Below are 25,969 nucleotides of genomic sequence, written 5' to 3'. Positions count from 1 at the left end.
GCTACTATGACTCTACTTCAAGTTATGCTGTGCTGCTAGGGCCCTGATGTGAAACACAGTGAGCATTAGAGCTATAGTAGCAGCACAGTGTTTCACATCAGGGCCCTAACAGCACACCATAATTTGAATTAGAGCCATAGTAGCACCACATCATTTAAATTGGAGTCTTAGTTGGCCAACATAATTTGAATTTTAGTCATAGCAGCACTACATAATTAGCATTAGAGCTATAGTAGCAGAACAATGTTGTGCTACTATGACTCTAACTCAAGTTATGTTGTGCTGCTAGGGCCCTGATGTGAAACACAGTTAGCATTAAAGCTATAGTAGCACTACAGTGTTTCACATCAGGGCCCTAGCAGCACACCATAATTTAAATTAGAGTTAGAGCAGCATTGCATAATTAGCATTAAAGCTATGGTAGCACAACAGTGTTTTCCATCAGGGCCAGGACAGCACAGCATAATTTGAATTTGGGCCACAGTAGCAGCACAGTGTTTCTCACTAGGGTCATAGCAGCACAACTAAATTTAAATTGGAGAGATAGTATTCCAGCATAATTAGCATTAGATCTATAGTAGCACCACAGTGTTTCACATCAGGGCCCTAGCAGCACAACATAATTTGAATTAGAGCCATAGTAGAAGAGCATCATTTGAATTAGAGCCATAGTTGGCCAACATAAATCGGATTATCGTCATAGCAGCACAACATAATTTAAATTAGTCATAGTAGCATAAAATAGGTAGCATTTGAGCTATAGTAGCAGAACAATGTTATGCTACTATGACTTTAATTCAAATTATGTTGTGCTGCTAGGGCCCTGATGTGAAACACAGTTAGCATTAGAGCTATAGTAGCAGTCGAGTGTTTCACATCAAGGCCATAGTGGCACAACATAATTTAAATAAGAGCCATAGTAGCACTGCATCATTTAAATTGGAGTCATAGTTGGCCAACATAATTTGATTTATAGTCATAGCAGCACTGCATAATTAGCATTAGAGCTATAGCTGCAGAACAGCACAATATAATTTAAATTAGAACCATAGCAGCACAACCTAATATACATGTGCACTTTTGAATAACATAATTTAAATTTGGACCATGGTGGCACAACAGTAATTTGAATTAGAGCCATAGTAGCACAACATTGTTCTGCTACTATAGCTCTAATGCTACCTATGTTGTGCTACTATGGCTCTGATTCGAATTATGTTGTGCTGCTAGGGCCCTGACGTAAAACACCGGGAGCATTAGAGCTACAGTAGCAGCACAGCGTTTCACATCAGGGCCCTAGCAGCACAACATAATTAGCATTAGAGCTATAGTAGCAGCACAGTGTTTCACATCAGGGCCCTGGCAGCACAACCTAATTTAAATTAAGTCATAGTAGCACAACATTGTTGTGCTACTATGGCTTTAATTCGAATCATGTTGTGCTGCTAGGGCCCTGATGTGAAACACAGTTAGCCTTAGAGCTATAGTAGTAGTACAGTGTTTCACATAAGGACCAGGACAGCACAGCATAGCATAATTTGAATTTAGGCCACGGTAGCGGAACAGTGTTTCCCACTAGGGCCATAGCAGCACAACAAAATTTAAATTGGAGAGATAGTATCTCAGCATAATTAGCATTAGATCTATAGTAGCACCACAGTGTTTTACATCAGGGCCCTAGCAGCACAACATAATTTGAATTAGAGCCATAGTAGCAGAGCATCATTTGACTTAGGGCCATAGTTGGCCAAGATCATTTGGATTAGAGTCATGGGAGCACAACACAAGAGAGCATTAGAGCTATAGTAGCAGCACAGTGTTTCACATCAAGGCCCTGGCAGCACAACATAGCACAACATAATTTGAATTAAAGTCATAGTAGCACAACATTGTTCTGCTGCTATAGCTCTAATGCTACCTATGTTGTGCTACTATGGCTCTAATTCAAATCATGTTGTGCTGCTAGGGCCCTGAGGTGAATCACAGTGAGCATTAGAGCTATAGTAGCAGTACAGTGTTAAACATGAGGGCCCTAGCAGCACAACGTAATTTTAATTAGAGTCATAGTTGGCCAACATAATTTGAATTAGAGTCATGGCAGCACTGCATATATAGCATTACAGCTATAGTAGCAAAACAGTGTTTCACATCAAGGTCATAGTGGCACAAAATAATGTAATTTAGAGCCATAGTAGTACTTCATCATTTGAATTGAAACCATAGCAGCACAACAGTGTTTCACATCAGGGCCCTAGCAGCACAACCTTATTTGAATTAGAGCCATAGTAGCACAACATAATTAGCATTAGAGCTATCGTAGCAGAGCAATGTTGTGCTACTAAGGCTCTAATTCAAATTAGGTTGTGCTGCTAGGGCCCTGATGTGAAATACTGTTCCGCTACTATAGCTGTAATGCTAACTGTGTTTCACATCAGGCCCCTAGCAGCACAACATAATTTGAATTAGAGTCATAGTAGCAGAGCATCATTCGACTTAGAGCCATAGTTGGCCAACATAAATCGGATTATAGTCATAGCACCGCAACATAATTAGCATTAGAGCTATTATAGCAGCACAGTGTTTCACATCAGGGCCCTAGCAGCACAACATAATTAGCATTAGAGCTATTATAGCAGCACAGTGTTTCACATCAGGGCCCTGGCAGCACCAGCTATTTTGAATTAAGTCATAGTAGCACAACATTGTTCTGCTACTATAGCTCTAATGCTACCTATGTTGTGCTACTATGGCTCTAATTCGAATCGTGTTGGGCTGCTGGGGCCCTGATGGGAAACACAGTTAGCATTAGAGCTATAGTAGCAGTACAGTGTTTCACATGAGGGCCCTAGCAGCACACCATAATTTGAATTAGAGTCATAGTTGGCCCACATGATTTGTATTGGAGTCATATTGGCATTACATAATTAGCATTAATGCTACGGTAGCACAACAGTGTTTTCCATCAGGGCCAGGACAGCACAGCATTATTTGAATTTGGGCCACAGTAGCGGAACAGTGTTTCCCACTAGGGCCATAGCAGCACAACAAAATTTAAATTGGAGAGATGGTTGCCCAACATTATTAGCATTAGATCTATTGTAGCAGAACAGTGTTTCACATCAGGCCCTAGCAGCACAACGTAATTTGAATTAGATCCATAGTAGCAGAGCATCATTTGGATTAAAGTCATAGGAGCACAACATAATTAGCATTAGAGCTATAGTAGCAGCACAGTGTTTCACATCAGGGCCCTGGCAGCACAACATAGCACAAAATAATTTGAATTAAAGTCATAGTAGCACAACATTGTTCTGCTACTATAGCTCTAATGCTACCTATGTTGTGCTACTATGGCTCTGATTCGAATCATGTTGTGCTGCTAGGGCCCTGATGTGAATCACAGTTAGCATTAGAGCTATAGTAGCAGTACAGTGTTTCACATGAGGGCCCTAGCAGCACAACATGATTCGAATCAGAGCCATAGTTGGCCCACATGATTTGTATTGGAGTCATATTGGCATTACATAATTAGCATTACTGCTACGGTAGCACAACAGTGTTTCACATCAAGGCCATAGTAGCACAACATAATTGAATTTAGAGCCATAGCAGTACTTCATCATTTGAAGTGAAACCATAGCAGCAGCAGCACAGTGTTTCACATCAGGGCCATAATCAGCACACCATAATTTGAATTAGAGCCATAGTAGCACCACATCATTTAAATTGGAGTCATAGTTGGCCAACATAATTTGAATTATAGTAATAGCAGCACTACATAATTAGCATTAGAGCTATAGTAGCAGAACAATGTTGTGCTACTATGACTCTACTTCAAGTTATGCTGTGCTGCTCGGGCCCTGATGTGAAACACATTGAGCATTAGAGCTATAGTAGCAGTACAGTGTTTCACATGAGGGCCCTAGCAACACACCACAATTTGAATTAGAATTAGAGCAGCATTGCATAATTAGAGTTAGAGCTACGGTAAAACAACAGTGTTTTACATCAGGGCCAGGACAGCACAGCAGAATTTGAATTGGTGCACAGTAGAGGAACAGTGTTTCCCACTTGGGCCATAGTAGCACAACATAATTTAATTTAAAGCCATAGTAGTACTTCATCATTTGAATTGAAACCATAGCAGCAGAATACTGTTTCACATCATAATTAGCATTAGAGCAATAGTAGCACAACATAGTTAGCATTAGATCTATCATAGCAGAGCAATTTTGTGCTACTATGACTCTAATTCAAATTATTTTGTGCTGCTAGGGCCCTGATGTGAAACACTGTTCTGCTACTACAGCTCTAATGCTAACTGTGTTTCACATCAGGGCCCTAGCGGCACAACATAATTTAAATTAGGGCCATAGTAGCACATCATCTTTTGATTTAGAACCATAGCAGCACAACAGTGTTTCCCATTCGGGCCCTAGCAGCACACCCTAATATACATGTGCACTTTTGTAGAACAATACAATTCAAATTTGGACCATGGTGGCACAACATAATTGCCATTAGGGCCAGAGCGGCACAACAGTAATTTGAAATAGAGCTATAGTAGCACAACATCATTTGAATTGGAGTTATATTTGGCCAAAATAATTTGATTTAGAGTCATAGTAGCACAACATTGTTCTGCTACTATAGCTCTAATGCTACCTATGTTGTGCTACTATGGCTCTGATTCGAATTATGTTGTGCTGCTAGGGCCCTGACGTAAAAGACAGTTAGCATTAGAGCTATAGTAGCAGTACAGTGTTTCACATGAGGGCCCTAGCAGCACAACATGATTCGAATCAGAGCCATAGTTGGCCCACATGATTTGTATTGGAGTCATATTGGCATTACATAATTAGCATTACTGCTACGGTAGCACAACAGTGTTTCACATCAAGGCCATAGTAGCACAACATAATTGAATTTAGAGCCATAGCAGTACTTCATCATTTGAAGTGAAACCATAGCAGCAGCACAGTGTTTTACATCAGGGCCATAATCAGCACACCATAATTTGAATTAGAGTAATAGCAGCACTACATTATTAGCATTAAAGCTATAGTAGCAGAACAATGTTGTGCTACTATGACTCTACTTCAAGTTATGCTGTGCTGCTAGGGCCCTGATGTGAAACACAGTGAGCATTAGAGCTATAGTAGCAGCACAGTGTTTCACATCAGGGCCCTAACAGCACACCATAATTTGAATTAGAGCCATAGTAGCACCACATCATTTAAATTGGAGTCTTAGTTGGCCAACATAATTTGAATTTTAGTCATAGCAGCACTACATAATTAGCATTAGAGCTATAGTAGCAGAACAATGTTGTGCTACTATGACTCTAACTCAAGTTATGTTGTGCTGCTAGGGCCCTGATGTGAAACACAGTTAGCATTAAAGCTATAGTAGCACTACAGTGTTTCACATGAGGGCCCTAGCAGCACACCATAATTTAAATTAGAGTTAGAGCAGCATTGCATAATTAGCATTAAAGCTATGGTAGCACAACAGTGTTTTACATCAGGGCCAGGACAGCACAGCATAATTTGAATTTGGGCCACAGTAGCAGAACAGTGTTTCTCACTAGGGTCATAGCAGCACAACTAAATTTAAATTGGAGAGATAGTATTCCAGCATAATTAGCATTAGATCTATAGTAGCACCACAGTGTTTCACATCAGGGCCCTAGCAGCACAACATAATTTGAATTAGAGCCATAGTAGCAGAGCATCATTTGAATTAGAGCCATAGTTGGCCAACATAAATCGGATTATCGTCATAGCAGCACAACATAATTTGAATTAGTCATAGTAGCATAAAATAGGTAGCATTTGAGCTATAGTAGCAGAACAATGTTATGCTACTATGACTTTAATTCAAATTATGTTGTGCTGCTAGGGCCCTGATGTGAAACACAGTTAGCATTAGAGCTATAGTAGCAGTCGAGTGTTTCACATCAAGGCCATAGTGGCACAACATAATTTAAATAAGAGCCATAGTAGCACTGCATCATTTAAATTGGAGTCATAGTTGGCCAACATAATTTGATTTATAGTCATAGGAGCACTGCATAATTAGCATTAGAGCTATAGTTGCAGAACAGCACAATATAATTTAAATTAGAACCATAGCAGCACAACCTAATATACATGTGCACTTTTGAATAACATAATTTAAATTTGGACCATGGTGGCACAACAGTAATTTGAATTAGAGCCATAGTAGCACAACATTGTTGTGCTACTATGGCTTTAATTCGAATCATGTTGTGCTGCTAGGGCCCTGATGTGAAACACAGTTAGCCTTAGAGCTATAGTAGTAGTACAGTGTTTCACATAAGGACCAGGACAGCACAGCATAGCATAATTTGAATTTAGGCCACAGTAGCGGAACAGTGTTTCCCACTAGGGCCATAGCAGCACAACAAAATTTAAATTGGAGAGATAGTATCTCAGCATAATTAGCATTAGGTCTATAGTAGCACCACAGTGTTTTACATCAGGGCCCTAGCAGCACAACATAATTTGAATTAGAGCCATAGTAGCAGAGCATCATTTGACTTAGGGCCATAGTTGGCCAAGATCATTTGGATTAGAGTCATGGGAGCACAACACAAGAGAGCATTAGAGCTATAGTAGCAGCACAGTGTTTCACATCAAGGCCCTGGCAGCACAACATAGCACAACATAATTTGAATTAAAGTCATAGTAGCACAACATTGTTCTGCTGCTATAGCTCTAATGCTACCTATGTTGTGCTACTATGGCTCTAATTCAAATTAGGTTGTGCTGCTAGGGCCCTGATGTGAAATACTGTTCCGCTACTATAGCTGTAATGCTAACTGTGTTTCACATCAGGCCCCTAGCAGCACAACATAATTTGAATTAGAGTCATAGTAGCAGAGCATCATTCGACTTAGAGCCATAGTTGTCCAACATAAATCGGATTATAGTCATAGTCATTATAGTCAGGGCCCTAGCAGCACAACCTTATTTGAATTAGAGCCATAGTAGCACAACATAATTAGCATTAGAGCTATCGTAGCAGAGCAATGTTGTGCTACTAAGGCTCTAATTCAAATTAGGTTGTGCTGCTAGGGCCCTGATGTGAAATACTGTTCCGCTACTATAGCTGTAATGCTAACTGTGTTTCACATCAGGCCCCTAGCAGCACAACATAATTTGAATTAGAGTCATAGTAGCAGAGCATCATTCGACTTAGAGCCATAGTTGGCCAACATAAATCGGATTATAGTCATAGCACCGCAACATAATTAGCATTAGAGCTATTATAGCAGCACAGTGTTTCACATCAGGGCCCTGGCAGCACCAGCTATTTTGAATTAAGTCATAGTAGCACAACATTGTTCTGCTACTATAGCTCTAATGCTACCTATGTTGTGCTACTATGGCTCTAATTCGAATCGTGTTGGGCTGCTGGGGCCCTGATGGGAAACACAGTTAGCATTAGAGCTATAGTAGCAGTACAGTGTTTCACATGAGGGCCCTAGCAGCACACCATAATTTGAATTAGAGTCATAGTTGGCCCACATGATTTGTATTGGAGTCATATTGGCATTACATAATTAGCATTAATGCTACGGTAGCACAACAGTGTTTTCCATCAGGGCCAGGACAGCACAGCATTATTTGAATTTGGGCCACAGTAGCGGAACAGTGTTTCCCACTAGGGCCATAGCAGCACAACAAAATTTAAATTGGAGAGATGGTTGCCCAACATTATTAGCATTAGATCTATTGTAGCAGAACAGTGTTTCACATCAGGCCCTAGCAGCACAACGTAATTTGAATTAGATCCATAGTAGCAGAGCATCATTTGGATTAAAGTCATAGGAGCACAACATAATTAGCATTAGAGCTATAGTAGCAGCACAGTGTTTCACATCAGGGCCCTGGCAGCACAACATAGCACAACATAATTTGAATTAAAGTCATAGTAGCACAACATTGTTCTGCTACTATAGCTCTAATGCTACCTATGTTGTGCTACTATGGCTCTGATTCGAATCATGTTGTGCTGCTAGGGCCCTGATGTGAATCACAGTTAGCATTAGAGCTATAGTAGCAGTACAGTGTTTCACATGAGGGCCCTAGCAGCACAACATGATTCGAATCAGAGCCATAGTTGGCCCACATGATTTGTATTGGAGTCATATTGGCATTACATAATTAGCATTAATGCTACGGTAGCACAACAGTGTTTCACATCAAGGCCATAGTAGCACAACATAATTGAATTTAGAGCCATAGCAGTACTTCATCATTTGAAGTGAAACCATAGCAGCAGCAGCACAGTGTTTCACATCAGGGCCATAATCAGCACACCATAATTTGAATTAGAGCCATAGTAGCACCACATCATTTAAATTGGAGTCATAGTTGGCCAACATAATTTTAATTATAGTAATAGCAGCACTACATAATTAGAATTAGAGCTATAGTAGCAGAACAATGTTGTGCTACTATGACTCTACTTCAAGATATGCTGTGCTGCTCGGGCCCTGATGTGAAACACAGTGAGCATTAGAGCTATAGTAGCAGTACAGTGTTTCACATGAGGGCCCTAGCAACACACCATAATTTGAATTAGAATTAGAGCAGCATTGCATAATTAGAGTTAGAGCTACGGTAGAACAACAGTGTTTTACATCAGGGCCAGGACAGCACAGCAGAATTTGAATTGGGCCACAGTAGAGGAACAGTGTTTCCCACTTGGGCCATAGTAGCACAACATAATTTAATTTAAAGCCATAGTAGTACTTCATCATTTGAATTAGAGCCATAGTAGCAGAGCATCATTTGACTTAGGGCCATAGTTGGCCAAGATCATTTGGATTAGAGTCATGGCAGCACTGCATATATAGCATTACAGCTATAGTAGCAAAACAGTGTTTCACATCAAGGTCATAGTGGCACAACATAATGTAATTTAGAGCCATAGTAGTACTTCATCATTTGAATTGAAACCATAGCAGCACAACAGTGTTTCACATCAGGGCCCTAGCAGCACAACCTTATTTGAATTAGAGCCATAGTAGCACAACATAATTAGCATTAGAGCTATCGTAGCAGAGCAATGTTGTGCTACTAAGGCTCTAATTCAAATTAGGTTGTGCTGCTAGGGCCCTGATGTGAAATACTGTTCCGCTACTATAGCTGTAATGCTAACTGTGTTTCACATCAGGCCCCTAGCAGCACAACATAATTTGAATTAGAGTCATAGTAGCAGAGCATCATTCGACTTAGAGCCATAGTTGGCCAACATAAATCGGATTATAGTCATAGCACCGCAACATAATTAGCATTAGAGCTATTATAGCAGCACAGTGTTTCACATCAGGGCCCTGGCAGCACAAGCTATTTTGAATTAAGTCATAGTAGCACAACATTGTTCTGCTACTATAGCTCCAATGCTACCTATGTTGTGCTACTATGGCTCTAATTCGAATCGTGTTGGGCTGCTGGGGCCCTGATGTGAAACACAGTTAGCATTAGAGCTATAGTAGCAGTACAGTGTTTCACATGAGGGCCCTAGCAGCACACCATAATTTGTATTGGAGTCATATTGGCATTACATAATTAGCATTAATGCTACGGTAGCACAACAGTGTTTTCCATCAGGGCCAGGACAGCACAGCATTATTTGAATTTGGGCCACAGTAGCGGAACAGTGTTTCCCACTAGGGCCATAGCAGCACAACAAAATTTAAATTGGAGAGATAGTCTTCCAGCATAATTAGCATTAGATCTATTGTAGCAGAACAGTGTTTCACATCAGGCCCTAGCAGCACAACGTAATTTGAATTAGATCCATAGTAGCAGAGCATCATTTGGATCAGAGTCATAGGAGCACAACATAATTAGCATTAGAGCTATAGTAGCAGCACAGTGTTTCACATCAGGGCCCTGGCAGCACAACATAGCACAACATAATTTGAATTAAAGTCATAGTAGCACAACATTGTTCTGCTACTATAGCTCTAATGCTACCTATGTTGTGCTACTATGGCTCTGATTCGAATCATGTTGTGCTGCTAGGGCCCTGATGTGAATCACAGTTAGCATTAGAGCTATAGTAGCAGTACAGTGTTTCACATGAGGGCCCTAGCAGCACAACATGATTCGAATCAGAGCCATAGTTGGCCCACATGATTTGTATTGGAGTCATATTGGCATTACATAATTAGCATTAATGCTACGGTAGCACAACAGTGTTTCACATCAAGGCCATAGTAGCACAACATAATTGAATTTAGAGCCATAGCAGTACTTCATCATTTGAAGTGAAACCATAGCAGCAGCACAGTGTTTCACATCAGGGCCATAATCAGCACACCATAATTTGAATTAGAGCCATAGTAGCACCACATCATTTAAATTGGAGTCATAGTTGGCCAACATAATTTGAATTTTAGTCATAGCAGCACTACATAATTAGCATTAGAGCTATAGTAGCAGAACAATGTTGTGCTACTATGACTCTAACTCAAGTTATGTTGTGCTGCTAGGGCCCTGATGTGAAACATAGTTAGCATTAGAGCTATAGTAGCACTACAGTGTTTCACATGAGGACCCTAGCAGCACACCATAATTTAAATTAGAGTTAGAGCAGCATTGCATAATTAGCATTAAAGCTGTGGTAGCACAACAGTGTTTTACATCAGGGCCAGGACAGCACAGCATAATTTGAATTTGGGCCACAGTAGCGGAACAGTGTTTCTCACTAGGGCCATAGCAGCACAACTAAATTTAAATTGGAGAGATAGTCTTCCAGCATAATTAGCATTAGATCTATAGTAGCACCACAGTGTTTCACATCAGGGCCCTAGCAGCACAACATAATTTGAATTAGAGCCATAGTTGGCCAACATAAATCGGATTATCGTCATAGCAGCACAACATAATTTGAATTAGTCATAGTAGCATAAAATAGGTAGCATTTGAGCTATAGTAGCAGAACAATGTTATGCTACTATGACTTTAATTCAAATTATGTTGTGCTGCTAGGGCCCTGATGTGAAACACAGTTAGCATTAGAGCTATAGTAGCAGTCGAGTGTTTCACATCAAGGCCATAGTGGCACAACATAATTTAATTTAGAGCCATAGTAGTACTTCATCATTTGAAATAAAACCATAGCAGCACAACAGTGTTTCACATCAGGGCCCTAGCAGCACAACCTAATTTGAATTAGAGCCATTGTAGCACTGCATAACTTGACCAGGGCCATAGTTGGCCAACATAATTTGAATTAGAATAATAGTAGCGCAATTAGCATTAGAATTAGCATTAGAGCTATAGTTGCAGAACATTGTTTCACATCAGAGCCATAGCAGCACAGCATAATTCCATTCAGAGGCATAGTAGCACAACAAAATCTGAATTAGAGCTATAGTAAAACAACATAATTTGAATTTGGGCCGTGGCTGCACAACATCATTTATATTACAGCCATAGTAGCACAACATCTTTTAAATTAGAGTCATAGTAAGACTACATAGTTAGCTTTAGCGCTGTAGTAGTAGAACAGTGTTTCACATCAGGGCCATAACAGCACTACATATATTTGAATGAGCGCGATGGCAGCACAACATATTTCACATTAGCGCTATAGTAGCATAACAGTGTTTCACATTAAGGCCATAGCAGCAAAACTTAATTTGAATTTGGCTTAGTGCAGCACAAAGGTATTCAACGTTAGGGTTAGCGTTACCACTGTTCAAATGAGGGTTAGAGCGGCCCACCACTGTTTGAATTGGGGTTAAAGCAGCCTGATTGGAATGGAATTAGAGTTAGGGTTAAGGTTACCACTGTTCGAATTAGGGTTAAAGCAGCCTGAATGGAACTGAGTTCGGGTTAGGGTTACCACTGTTCAATTTAGGGTTAAAGCAGCCTGAGTGACATGGAATTAGGGTTAGGGTTGCCACTGTTCGAATTAGGGTTAAAGCAGCCTGAATGGAACGGGATTAGGGGTAGGGTTAACACTGTTCGAGTTAGGGTTAGCGCAGCCTAAATGACATGGTATTAGGGTTAGGGTTAGAGTTACCACTGTTCGAATTAGGGTTAGTGCAGCCTGAAAGACATGGAATTAGGGTTAGGGTTACCACTGTTCGAATTTGGTTTAGCGCAGCCTGAGTGACATGGAATTAGGGTTAGTGTTAGCACTGTTCGAATTAGGGTTAGTGCAGCCTGACCTGATTGGAATTAGGGTTAAGAGGGCAACGAGGCACACCTGTCGGCCTGGGACTTCTAGAGGACTGGACCGTGCACGAGGAGCGCCAGGCCGAGTGGCGAAGACCAGACGATGACATAGACATAGAGTCCGGCTGCGGGAGGCACACGGGGAGCTCGCACACCTGCTCCATACACTAACACATGTGCTTCACACAGCCCACAAGAGCCTGCGTTCCCAATACTACGCACAGCACTCACACACTGCTAATGCGTCAGACACATTGACAAGGCTCACCGTTCACGTGAAACACACGCTGTTCCACCGACATGGCTGTTACGCACCACTTTTTACACTGCACTCTGCACAAATGCGCCGAGCGCCGGCTCGAGCTCCAGGCGCGCGGTGCACTTCCGTGCAAAACGCGAGAGACCACTGCTCTCTATTCGGCCATGACGGGCCTCGGGAAACACGTGCAAGCCCGTACGCGCGAAATGTTTGCATAATAGCGCGGGATCTTGTCTTCGGCGTCTTATTTACGACGAGAAACGCTGCGAGAAAACACACTCGCGAGCGTGTCGCGGAGGCACACTCATTCGGCGGCGGCCCGTTTGAGTCTACAACGTTCTCATGCTCGGTTTTAAGACCGGCCTACCAGCAGAGGGGCGGGAGGTTTCTGTGTGTTACACAGCGTATACAGAGTCTGACTCGCACTGAGAGACTAGAGATACTAGAGAGATGGCAGAAGTTGCTCCCGCGCCCGCTGCCGCGCCGGCTAAAGCGCCGAAAAAGAAAGCAGCGTCGAGGGCCAAGAAAGCCGGGCCCAGCGTCGGCGAGCTCATCGTCAAAGCGGTTTCCTCGTCCAAGGAGAGAAGCGGTGTGTCGCTCGCCGCCCTGAAGAAAGCCTTGGCCGCCGGCGGATACGACGTGGAGAAGAACAACTCCCGCGTCAAGCTCGCTGTCAAGGGTCTCGTGCTGAAAGGAACTCTTCTACAGACCAAAGGGACCGGCGCGTCTGGCTCTTTCAAGCTAAACAAGAAGCAGACGGAAGCCAAGAAGCCCACAAAGAAGACCGCGACTAAGGCGAAGAAGCCCGTCGCTGTTAAGGCGAAGAAACCCGCTGCGGCGAAGAAGCCCAAGAAGGTGGCGGCCAAGAAACCTGTTGCCGCCGCCAAGAAGTCCCCGAAGAAGGCAAAGAAGCCTGCAGCGGCTGCTAAAAAAGCCACCAAGAGCCCGAAGAAAGCGAAAAAGCCGGCGACTCCTAAAAAAGCAGCCAAGAGCCCCAAGAAAGCAAAGGCCGTGAAGCCCAAAGCGGCGAAGCCCAAGGCTGCAAAGGCGAAAAAGACAGCGCCCAAGAAGAAGTAAACATGTTTGTTTGTTTATTTCATGTCTTCCTTTACTAAACGGCTCTTTTAAGAGCCACCTATATTTTCCCCCAAAGAGCAACATTTTGGATCATCCCATGATGAAACTGAAAGCGAATACAAGATAGGGATTTATGATGTTTAAATACACAAACTATGTAGAGTTTCAAAACCGCGCACTATATGTATGTTTTCTTTCATTGTCGTGTCCCTGTGCATATACAGCACGTCCAAACCTGACTACACACACAAATATATAAATAGTGGCCCTCTCCAAATACTCATGGACACTAGTGTAATTTTATATTATATATTAGATTAGATTTATTGTTGTCATTGTGCAAGATACATGTACAGAGCTAAGAGAATGCATTTAGCATCTGCTCAGAGGTGCGTTAGATAGATAGAAATAGATATCTGTATATACATGAATGTGACAGGATGTACAGTAAGGTATATATAGATACACATAAATAAAATAGTAGTGCAGATGTACTGTAAGTAAAACACTGTGTAGAGAATGCGGAGTATACAAAATACAATATGTAACATTTACATATACAGTGATCTAACGGTGTAGTGTAGAGTTCAGTGTGGTGATGGTGGATGGAAATAAAGCTGTCCCTGATCCTGCTGGTTCTGGTGCATATGTTTCTGTATCTCGATCTTGACGGAAGGAGGTTAAACAGTTTGTGACTGGGATGTGAAGTGTCCTTGATGATCTTGTGAGCTCTGCACAGACAACTGCTGTGCCCTTTCCAGACAGTGTTTCTTGTGAATGTCCTCCAAGATGGGGAGCTGAGTGCCAATGATTCATTGGGAGATTTTCATTTTTCATTTCATTTTTTAGGGCCTGAAGCAATGCAGTTGCTGTACCACACACAGAAATGGTACAGCTGTAGAAGTTCTCCAGTATCCTGAAGCACAGACAGGACTTTTAAGGTGTCCTCAGCAAACACAGGCGTTGTTGAGTCTTTCTGATGAGTCAAGAAGCTTTTATTGTCATTTCAACCATATATAGCTGACGCAGTACACAGTAAAATGAACGTTTCTCCAGGACCCTGATGCTACATTAAACAACAATTCCAGAAACAAAACACACAGGGCTAAGGACTGGTAAGTGTCCTTGTCACATAAAGTGCATGTGTGCAACCTGGTGCAATCAGTGCAAAGACAACACAAGACAGTGCAAGACAACACAAGACAGTACAGGACAAGCTATAAAATACAAAATAGCTCTGATCAGGCCTACCATTCGTGGTGTCATCAGCAAACTGATGAGTGTCTGGGGTTGTCCAGGTGAGTCAGGGCTGATAGATCACTGTGGGAATGGCATCCAGATTGGAAAGAGGTAGGCAATTGCTATTGGTCCAGAGAGAGAGAAAGAGAGAGAGAGAGAGAGAGAGAGAGAGAGAGGGAGACATATGTTAATCTAATGTGACATTATTGACTTAGTTACACAGTCCAAATATACTGACACTTTCCATGATATTGTGCAGTATTGGACAAAAGAAGAGATTTAGGAAGAGCAACAACTAAAAACAAACAAACACACGCACGCACACAAATATTTGAATGATCTAGGAACTTGTGACTGTCAAAATAGTTATGGGCACTAGTGCAATTTGATATATATGACGTGTTCTACTGGCCTATTAGATAAACACGAAGCGAGACAAAAAGAGACTCACAGTTCACATTAGAAAGAAACCCTGTATACCATTAAACACTAGTATGAAGTGTTTTTGGTCTATTTTTTTTTAAGGTTTTATTCATGTATGTTGTTTGCTTCTTTGTTTGTTCTGATCTCATCTAAAACTATTAATGCGAAATGGCTGTTCCATACACAATAATCACACAAAATGATGTGAGCATCAATTCCTTTAATCTACATTTTTCTGCAACGTGTAAACATTGCCACACGATGGCAGTCAAGCTCTACAAAGTCCACTGACCTCTGCCTTTATTAGGAATATTCCTGTATACCCTGTATACACTAGTATGAATTGTTTTTGGTCTATTTTTTAAAAATGTTTTATTCGTGTATGTTTGTTTGTTTGTTCTGATCTCATCTCAAACCTAATTCTTCTACTACATCTACTACTACTACTACTACTACTACGGTTCCGAAGCATTCGGGCCGCCACATCCAGACTGTGCAACAGTTTTTTCCCGCAAGCCATCAGGCTCCTCAACAAAGAACTGAACTGAACTCTCTCTCACACACACACACACACACACACACACACACACACACACACACACACACACACACACACACTTACACACAACTGTGTGAGTGATCCGCACAAACCGGACTCAACACCCATCATACACTTCGTTCAACCAGGTTTCAATACCAATCACACTTTTTCACTATCGCAAAATGTTTACATGGCGTCTGTTGCTGATTCCGGGACTTGTTATTTTGCACAATATTCTGTCCAAATCCTTTGGTTACTGTTTACTTTATTTTTGATTGATGCTACTGCTGAATTGCGCAAATTCTGTTTACATCTTTCTGTTTACACTGCACCTTATTCTGTTATGACAGGTTTTACTGGCGGAGCTATTTCTATTTTTATATTTTGTTTATTGTGTATTGTCCTGCACTGTCCTGTGTTGTCTTGCACTGTCTTGTGTTGTCTTTTGCACTGTTTGCACCAGCTGCACACATGCACTTTATGTGGCGAGGATCTTAGTTCTCGGCCCTGTGTCTTTCTGTTCTGTACTGTTTGTTTTATGTTGTTTTATGTAGCACCTGGGTTCAGGAGGAACGTTGTTTCATTTCACTGTGTACTGCATCAGCTATATATGGTTGAAATGACAATAAAAGCTTCTTGACTCTTCTTGACTACTACTACTAACCATGATCATACAAATTATTCTTAGTAAGTTGAGGAATGAGTTAAGAATAGGGTTTGATGAATACCATAAATAATAATAATGATTGCTTAAGGCAGCATGGTGTGTAGTTCTGCATCGGTCTTGACTGCTATTGTGTGACCAAATCTAGAAAGTGCACATTTCTCTCTACCTTTTGTTGATTGCCGAAGTCAAGTCAAGTCAAGTCAAGTCAAAGGAATTGTTCACTTTCTCAATGATGCCTGTCTACACTACATGGTACGTTATTAGGAAATATAAACAGAGATATATAGCATACACTGCATTTCCTATTCAGGTGAGCGCTCAGTGAGCATACACACTCTTTGTGAAAGTGGAGCAGTTACCAATAAAAATGTGTCGTGATGCAATAAGTTCTAGAATAATAGTTTGATTGACAGTTTGTACAAGTCAGTGTGACACTGTCCAAATACATAGAGACCTTACTGTATATTTATTATTATTACAGCATAGGTAAAAGATGCACACACCAAATACTTCTGGACACTAGTGCAGTTTGAGCACTGGGTTTGTTCAGCTTGTCAGCTCCTGCTGTGGTGGAATGATGTTCACAAATGATTTGTGAGTTCCTGTTCCTGCACTCATATTTGCATCTGTATATATCTTTTCTCAATAAAGGAACGTTTCTCCCTTTTTTAAGGTGCCATCAAAATATTTGTGCTGTAAAAGTGAATGTGTACCTTAAGCATCATCTGTCTCTGAAACTTCCTCCTATTGAATTGTAAAAAATAATATACATATATTTACTCAATGTTCTACAGCCCATGTAGGTACACACAATGCTCACTCATTCTGATGCTTGATGCAAATATTAGCATAATCTCCTGAACTATGTGACAGATGTATGGATACCTGACGACTACTACTACTACTACTACTACTACTACTACAGTAAAACCCCGTTGTACGAGCAACCTATAGTACGAGCAAACGGAGATACGAGCAAACCTACGCTGCCGGTTCTCCGTTTTCGGCGGAGGGAAGCATCAGTCACTTAGTTGATGACGTATCACTCGGTCGCTCTCGTTGTTCAGTGCAGCAAAAACTTAACTTTTTTTTGTTTTATATTTTGATTTCACTAGAAATCTTGAAAAATGTCCCAAGAAAATCAGTGGTGGTGCTGTGAAAACGAAAGTAAATAGAATTACCATGGAAACCATAAAGTTTACGAGCGTTGTGCGCGTCTCACACTCGCAATCAACCACTACCACATGGGTAAGTGTTAAATTATTTTTACATTACGGTAATTTGCGGTGTATTTGTTTGTTAAAATAGGCTACAAATACTTTTTAAGTGCAGAAATAAGCGATCGAATGAGGTCTCGGAACGGATTAAACCATTTTTCATTCATTCCTATGGGGAAAATCAGTTCGAATGTATGAGCAAATGGACATACGAGCAATTTTCAAGAACGAATTATGCTCGTACAACGGGGTTTTACTGTACTACTACTACTACTACGACTACTACTATTGCTACTACTGCTATTGCAAATAGTACCACATTAATAGAAATTAGAATAATGCTTGTTAATATTAATAATAATCATGGGCCATTCCTACAATAGTCATGCTATATTTCTTGTGTGTTGAAAAGTATATTACAAGATTAACGCTACCACTACTACTACTGGTAGTAGGTGGCAGCAGGGCAGTGGTGGTCCAGTGGTTAAGGCTCTGGGTTACCGATCATAAGGTCAGGGGTTCAAGCCCCAGCACTGCCAAGCTGCCACTGTTGAGCCCTTGAGCAAGGCACTTAGCCTTATCAGCTCCAGGGGCACCGTATTATGGCTGACCCTGCGCTCTGACTGCAGCTTCCAGATGAGTTGGGATATGTGTAAATCTTTTAATTGCATATGTACAGTAGCTCAATATTTTGTCCCCCATCAGGTTTACACCCTTCTGGTCAGTGGTGGCACAGTGTGTAATTAACTGAAACCATAGTGTGTTCAATATTTTGCATTCCTCATGATGATATAAGCCTACTTAATGCAACAAGAACTGCAATTTGATTTATACTTCTACTGGAATAAAAATTGCAACTGAGTCAAAACAGTTCTGATTATAATCCTCAATGCAAATATTTGTGTGTTGAACTGCATTGAGTGTACCATGCTGTGAGCAAAAACCAAATTAAATCTATTCCACTACATGACTATTACTATTTATATATCACTATGTTTGTGTGGACAAAAAGGAAGTACAAGACTCTAGCATGTTAACGGCTGTGGCGGTTCGCTTTGAAGACATTCTTTTGTGTGATCGTTGGTTTTAGGTCCGCCCCCTCGCCTGTTCTCAAGTAGGTCCTGTGGAGAGAGAATAAATAGGCGGGCATTGCGCGGGGCTTCTTTATTGAGCAGCTTGAATTTGTGAGAGCAGCACCATGTCTGGAAGAGGAAAGGGTGGCAAAGGACTCGGCAAAGGAGGCGCTAAGCGCCACCGTAAGGTTCTGCGCGATAACATCCAGGGTATCACTAAGCCGGCTATCCGCCGTCTGGCTCGCCGTGGTGGTGTTAAACGTATATCCGGTCTGATCTACGAGGAGACTCGTGGTGTACTGAAGGTGTTCTTGGAGAACGTCATCCGCGATGCAGTCACATACACCGAGCATGCGAAGAGAAAGACCGTCACCGCTATGGATGTGGTGTATGCCCTGAAACGCCAGGGACGCACTCTTTACGGCTTCGGCGGCTAAACGCTTACCTACCAAATAACGTCAACACAACGGCTCTTTTAAGAGCCACCCAAATATTACAAAACGAGTTAGTTTCTTTTAGTGTGTGTGTGTGGCGCGAAGAAGGGGATGAAATAACTTTTTTCAAGTGTATGTGACTAATAGAATTTGAAATAATTGTAGATATATTCTAATAAGGTAAAACCTTGCACCAGCACTACAGTTTTGTCTCAAAGTTTATATACATACTTCACATTTGTTTGTGTGTGTGTGTATATATATATATATATATATATGTATATGTATATGTGCGTGTGCGCGCACAAAACGGCGGGCATGGGAACAAAGCGTAGCTCAGGGGCGGGGTAGAGGGAACGGGAGAGGATGGGACGAGGGCGGAGCCTTGTATGATGAGGTTTGAATTTGTGACCAATAATACGACTCCTTTCCCTTGTACGTAATTACAATGCAGGTCTGTAAATAGAGAGGCGGCGAGGCGGCCCTTTTTCATTCTCTCGCAGTTTCCTCGAGAAGCAGCATTATGCCTACTGATCCAGCCAAGACCGCGCCCAAAAAGGGCTCCAAGAAGGCTGTCACAAAGACGGCCGGCAAAGGTGACAAGAAGCGCAGAAAGTCAAGGAAGGAGAGCTACGCTATCTACGTGTACAAGGTCCTGAAGCAGGTGCACCCTGATACCGGCATCTCTTCTAAGGCTATGGGCATCATGAATTCCTTCGTAAACGACATTTTCGAGCGCATCGCCGGTGAGTCTTCTCGTCTCGCTCACTACAACAAGCGGTCCACCATCACTTCTAGGGAAATCCAGACAGCCGTGCGCCTGTTGCTTCCCGGTGAACTTGCAAAGCATGCCGTGTCCGAGGGCACAAAGGCCGTCACCAAGTACACCAGCTCAAAGTAAAGCGTGTTACGCCGTCTTTAAGATAAAAACCAACGGCTCTTTTAAGAGCCACCCATTTTTTCATACAAAGAGCGGTCTTTTTTGCGCGGGCAGCAATTCTCGCCGCCCGCTCACTATGACCTTTTGTATAACGAGGTAAGTAAACAAACATAGCATTAGAGGTACATTAGTAGAGCACAATTTGAATTTGGGCCGTAGCAACACAGCATATGAAGCATTAGAGCTATTGTAGCAGAACATAATTTAAATAAGAGCCATAGTAGCACTGCATCATTTAAATTGGAGTCATAGTTGGCCAACATAATTTGATTTATAGTGATTTATAGTCATAGCAGCACTGCATAATTAGCATTAGAGCTATAGTTGCAGAACAGCACAATAAAATTTAAATTAGAACCATAGCAGCACAACAGTGTTTCCCATTTGGGCCCTAGCAGCACAACCTAATATACATGTGCACTTTTGTATAACAACATAATTTAAATTTGGACCATGGTGGCACAACAGTAATTTGAATTGGAGTTATATTTGGCCAAAATAATTTGAGTTAGAGTCATAGTAGCACAACATTGTTCTGCTACTATAGCTCTAATTGTAATTATGTAGTGCTGCTATGACTAAAATTCAAATTATGTTGGCCAACTAAGACTCCAATTTAAATGATGTGGTGCTACTATGGCTCTAATTCAAATTATGGTGTGCTGCTAGGGCCCTGATGTGAAACACAGTGAGCATTAGAGCTATAGTAGCAGCACAGTGTTTCACATCAGGGCCCTAACAGCACACCATAATTTGAATTAGAGCCATAGTAGCACCACATCATTTAAATTGGAGTCTTAGTTGGCCAACATAATTTGAATTTTAGTCATAGCAGCACTACATAATTACAATTAGAGCTATAGTAGCAGAACAATGTTGTGCTACTATGACTCTAACTCAAGTTATGTTGTGCTGCTAGGGCCCTGATGTGAAACACAGTTAGCATTAAAGCTACAGTAGCACTACAGTGTTTCAATGGAGGGCCCTAGCAGCACACCATAATTTAAATTAGAGTTAGAGCAGCATTGCATAATTAGCATTAAAGCTATGGTAGCACAACAGTGTTTTACATCAGGGCCAGGACAGCACAGCATAATTTGAATTTGGGCCACAGTAGCAGAACAGTGTTTCTCACTAGGGCCATAGCAGCACAACTAAATTTAAATTGGAGAGATAGTATTCCAGCATAATTAGCATTAGATCTATAGTAGCACCACAGTGTTTCACATCAGGGCCCTAGCAGCACAACATAATTTGAATTAGAGCCATAGTAGCAGAGCATCATTTGAATTAGAGCCATAGTTGGCCAACATAAATCGGATTATCGTCATAGCAGCACAACATAATTTGAATTAGTCATAGTAGAATAAAATAGGTAGCATTTGAGCTATAGTAGCAGAACAATGTTATGCTACTATGACTTTAATTCAAATTATGTTGTGCTGCTAGGGCCCTGATGTGAAACACAGTTAGCATTAGAGCTATAGTAGCAGTCGAGTGTTTCACATCAAGGCCATAGTGGCACAACATAATTTAAATAAGAGCCATAGTAGCACTGCATCATTTAAATTGGAGTCATAGTTGGCCAACATAATTTGATTTATAGTCATAGCAGCACTGCATAATTAGCATTAGACCTATAGCTGCAGAACAGCACAATATAATTTAAATTAGAACCATAGCAGCACAACCTAATATACATGTGCACTTTTGAATAACAATTTAAAATTGGACCATGGTGGCACAACAGTAATTTGAATTAGAGCCATAGTAGCACAACATTGTTCTGCTACTATAGCTCTAATGCTACCTATGTTGTGCTACTATGGCTCTGATTCGAATTATGTTGTGCTGCTAGGGCCCTGACGTAAAACACCGGGAGCATTAGAGCTACAGTAGCAGCACAGCGTTTCACATCAGGGCCCTAGCAGCACAACATAATTAGCATTAGAGCTATAGTAGCAGCACAGTGTTTCACATCAGGGCCCTGGCAGCACAACCTAATTTAAATTAAGTCATAGTAGCACAACATTGTTCTGCTACTATAGCTCTAATGCTACCTATGTTGTGCTACTATGGCTTTAATTCGAATCATGTTGTGCTGCTAGGGCCCTGATGTGAAACACAGTTAGCATTAGAGCTATAGTAGTAGTACAGTGTTTCACATAAGGACCAGGACAGCACAGCATAGCATAATTTGAATTTAGGCCACAGTAGCGGAACAGTGTTTCCCACTAGGGCCACAGCAGCACAACAAAATTTAAATTGGAGAGATAGTATCTCAGCATAATTAGCATTAGATCTATAGTAGCACCACAGTGTTTTACATCAGGGCCCTAGCAGCACAACATAATTTGAATTAGAGCCATAGTAGCAGAGCATCATTTGACTTAGGGCCATAGTTGGCCAAGATCATTTGGATTAGAGTCATGGGAGCACAACACAATTAGCATTAGAGCTATAGTAGCAGCACAGTGTTTCACATCAAGGCCCTGGCAGCACAACATAATTTGAATTAAAGTCATAGTAGCACAACATTGTTCTGCTGCTATAGCTCTAATGCTACCTATGTTGTGCTACTATGGCTCTAATTCAAATCATGTTGTGCTGCTAGGGCCCTGAGGTGAATCACAGTGAGCATTAGAGCTATAGTAGCAGTACAGTGTTTCACATGAGGGCCCTAGCAGCACAACATGATTCGAATCAGAGCCATAGTTGGCCCACATGATTTGTATTGGAGTCATATTGGCATTACATAATTAGCATTACTGCTACGGTAGCACAACAGTGTTTCACATCAAGGCCATAGTAGCACAACATAATTGAATTTAGAGCCATAGCAGTACTTCATCATTTGAAGTGAAACCATAGCAGCAGCACAGTGTTTCACATCAGGGCCATAATCAGCACACCATAATTTGAATTAGAGTCATAGCAGCACTACATTATTAGCATTAAAGCTATAGTAGCAGAACAATGTTGTGCTACTATGACTCTACTTCAAGTTATGCTGTGCTGCTAGGGCCCTGATGTGAAACACAGTGAGCATTAGAGCTATAGTAGCAGCACAGTGTTTCACATCAGGGCCCTAACAGCACACCATAATTTGAATTAGAGCCATAGTAGCACCACATCATTTAAATTGGAGTCTTAGTTGGCCAACATAATTTGAATTTTAGTCATAGCAGCACTACATAATTAGCATTAGAGCTATAGTAGCAGAACAATGTTGTGCTACTATGACTCTAACTCAAGTTATGTTGTGCTGCTAGGGCCCTGATGTGAAACACAGTTAGCATTAAAGCTACAGTAGCACTACAGTGTTTCACATGAGGGCCCTAGCAGCACACCATAATTTAAATTAGAGTTAGAGCAGCATTGCATAATTAGCATTAAAGCTATGGTAGCACAACAGTGTTTTACATCAGGGCCAGGACAGCACAGCATAATTTGAATTTGGGCCACAGTAGCAGCACAGTGTTTCTCACTAGGGTCATAGCAGCACAACTAAATTTAAATTGGAGAGATAGTATTCCAGCATAATTAGCATTAGATCTATAGTAGCACCACAGTGTTTCACATCAGGGCCCTAGCAGCACAACATAATTTGAATTAGAGCCATAGTAGAAGAGCATCATTTGAATTAGAGCCATAGTTGGCCAACATAAATCGGATTATCGTCATAGCAGCACAACATAATTTAAATTAGTCATAGTAGCATAAAATAGGTAGCATTTGAGCTATAGTAGCAGAACAATGTTATGCTACTATGACTTTAATTCAAATTATGTTGTGCTGCTAGGGCCCTGATGTGAAACACAGTTAGCATTAGAGCTATAGTAGCAGTCGAGTGTTTCACATCAAGGCCATAGTGGCACAACATAATTTAAATAAGAGCCATAGTAGCACTGCATCATTTAAATTGGAGTCATAGTTGGCCAACATAATTTGATTTATAGTCATAGCAGCACTGCATAATTAGCATTAGAGCTATAGCTGCAGAACAGCACAATATAATTTAAATTAGAACCATAGCAGCACAACCTAATATACATGTGCACTTTTGAATAACATAATTTAAATTTGGACCATGGTGGCACAACAGTAATTTGAATTAGAGCCATAGTAGCACAACATTGTTCTGCTACTATAGCTCTAATGCTACCTATGTTGTGCTACTATGGCTCTGATTCGAATTATGTTGTGCTGCTAGGGCCCTGACGTAAAACACCGGGAGCATTAGAGCTACAGTAGCAGCACAGCGTTTCACATCAGGGCCCTAGCAGCACAACATAATTAGCATTAGAGCTATAGTAGCAGCACAGTGTTTCACATCAGGGCCCTGGCAGCACAACCTAATTTAAATTAAGTCATAGTAGCACAACATTGTTCTGCTACTATAGCTCTAATGCTACCTATGTTGTGCTACTATGGCTTTAATTCGAATCATGTTGTGCTGCTAGGGCCCTGATGTGAAACACAGTTAGCATTAGAGCTATAGTAGTAGTACAGTGTTTCACATAAGGACCAGGACAGCACAGCATAGCATAATTTGAATTTAGGCCACAGTAGCGGAACAGTGTTTCCCACTAGGGCCACAGCAGCACAACAAAATTTAAATTGGAGAGATAGTATCTCAGCATAATTAGCATTAGATCTATAGTAGCACCACAGTGTTTTACATCAGGGCCCTAGCAGCACAACATAATTTGAATTAGAGCCATAGTAGCAGAGCATCATTTGACTTAGGGCCATAGTTGGCCAAGATCATTTGGATTAGAGTCATGGGAGCACAACACAATTAGCATTAGAGCTATAGTAGCAGCACAGTGTTTCACATCAAGGCCCTGGCAGCACAACATAGCACAACATAATTTGAATTAAAGTCATAGTAGCACAACATTGTTCTGCTGCTATAGCTCTAATGCTACCTATGTTGTGCTACTATGGCTCTAATTCAAATCATGTTGTGCTGCTAGGGCCCTGAGGTGAATCACAGTGAGCATTAGAGCTATAGTAGCAGTACAGTGTTTCACATGAGGGCCCTAGCAGCACAACATGATTCGAATCAGAGCCATAGTTGGCCCACATGATTTGTATTGGAGTCATATTGGCATTACATAATTAGCATTACTGCTACGGTAGCACAACAGTGTTTCACATCAAGGCCATAGTAGCACAACATAATTGAATTTAGAGCCATAGCAGTACTTCATCATTTGAAGTGAAACCATAGCAGCAGCACAGTGTTTCACATCAGGGCCATAATCAGCACACCATAATTTGAATTAGAGTCATAGCAGCACTACATTATTAGCATTAAAGCTATAGTAGCAGAACAATGTTGTGCTACTATGACTCTACTTCAAGTTATGCTGTGCTGCTAGGGCCCTGATGTGAAACACAGTGAGCATTAGAGCTATAGTAGCAGCACAGTGTTTCACATCAGGGCCCTAACAGCACACCATAATTTGAATTAGAGCCATAGTAGCACCACATCATTTAAATTGGAGTCTTAGTTGGCCAACATAATTTGAATTTTAGTCATAGCAGCACTACATAATTAGCATTAGAGCTATAGTAGCAGAACAATGTTGTGCTACTATGACTCTAACTCAAGTTATGTTGTGCTGCTAGGGCCCTGATGTGAAACACAGTTAGCATTAAAGCTACAGTAGCACTACAGTGTTTCACATGAGGGCCCTAGCAGCACACCATAATTTAAATTAGAGTTAGAGCAGCATTGCATAATTAGCATTAAAGCTATGGTAGCACAACAGTGTTTTACATCAGGGCCAGGACAGCACAGCATAATTTGAATTTGGGCCACAGTAGCAGCACAGTGTTTCTCACTAGGGTCATAGCAGCACAACTA

The 25,969-nt window shown here is 41.3% G+C and overlaps 1 protein-coding gene and 2 pseudogenes across 3 annotated transcripts; all 3 read left to right on the top strand.

Annotated features, from left to right (window-relative positions):
• Positions 1–12,933: 12,933 nt before the first annotated feature.
• LOC310735512 (histone H1 pseudogene) lies at positions 12,934–13,560 on the top strand (annotated as a pseudogene). The gene has a single exon. The product of its transcript is annotated as a histone H1 pseudogene (transcript).
• A 5,271-nt stretch (positions 13,561–18,831) lies between these two features.
• On the top strand, positions 18,832–19,157 carry LOC310735511 (histone H4; the record flags this gene model as incomplete). The annotated part of the gene is made up of 1 exon (XM_083558273.1): positions 18,832–19,157. Exon 1 carries the CDS (start codon positions 18,846–18,848, stop codon positions 19,155–19,157), a length of 312 nt encoding a protein of 103 aa, XP_083414399.1. The 5' UTR covers positions 18,832–18,845.
• A 520-nt stretch (positions 19,158–19,677) lies between these two features.
• On the top strand, positions 19,678–20,055 carry LOC310735509 (histone H2B pseudogene; annotated as a pseudogene). The gene has a single exon. The product of its transcript is annotated as a histone H2B pseudogene (transcript).
• Positions 20,056–25,969: the final 5,914 nt, after the last annotated feature.

This window comes from Silurus aristotelis, assembly GCF_946808225.1.
Source record: "Silurus aristotelis genome assembly, chromosome: 13".
Lineage (NCBI taxonomy): Eukaryota > Metazoa > Chordata > Actinopteri > Siluriformes > Siluridae > Silurus > Silurus aristotelis.
This window is presented reverse-complemented; position numbering and strand designations above follow the sequence as displayed.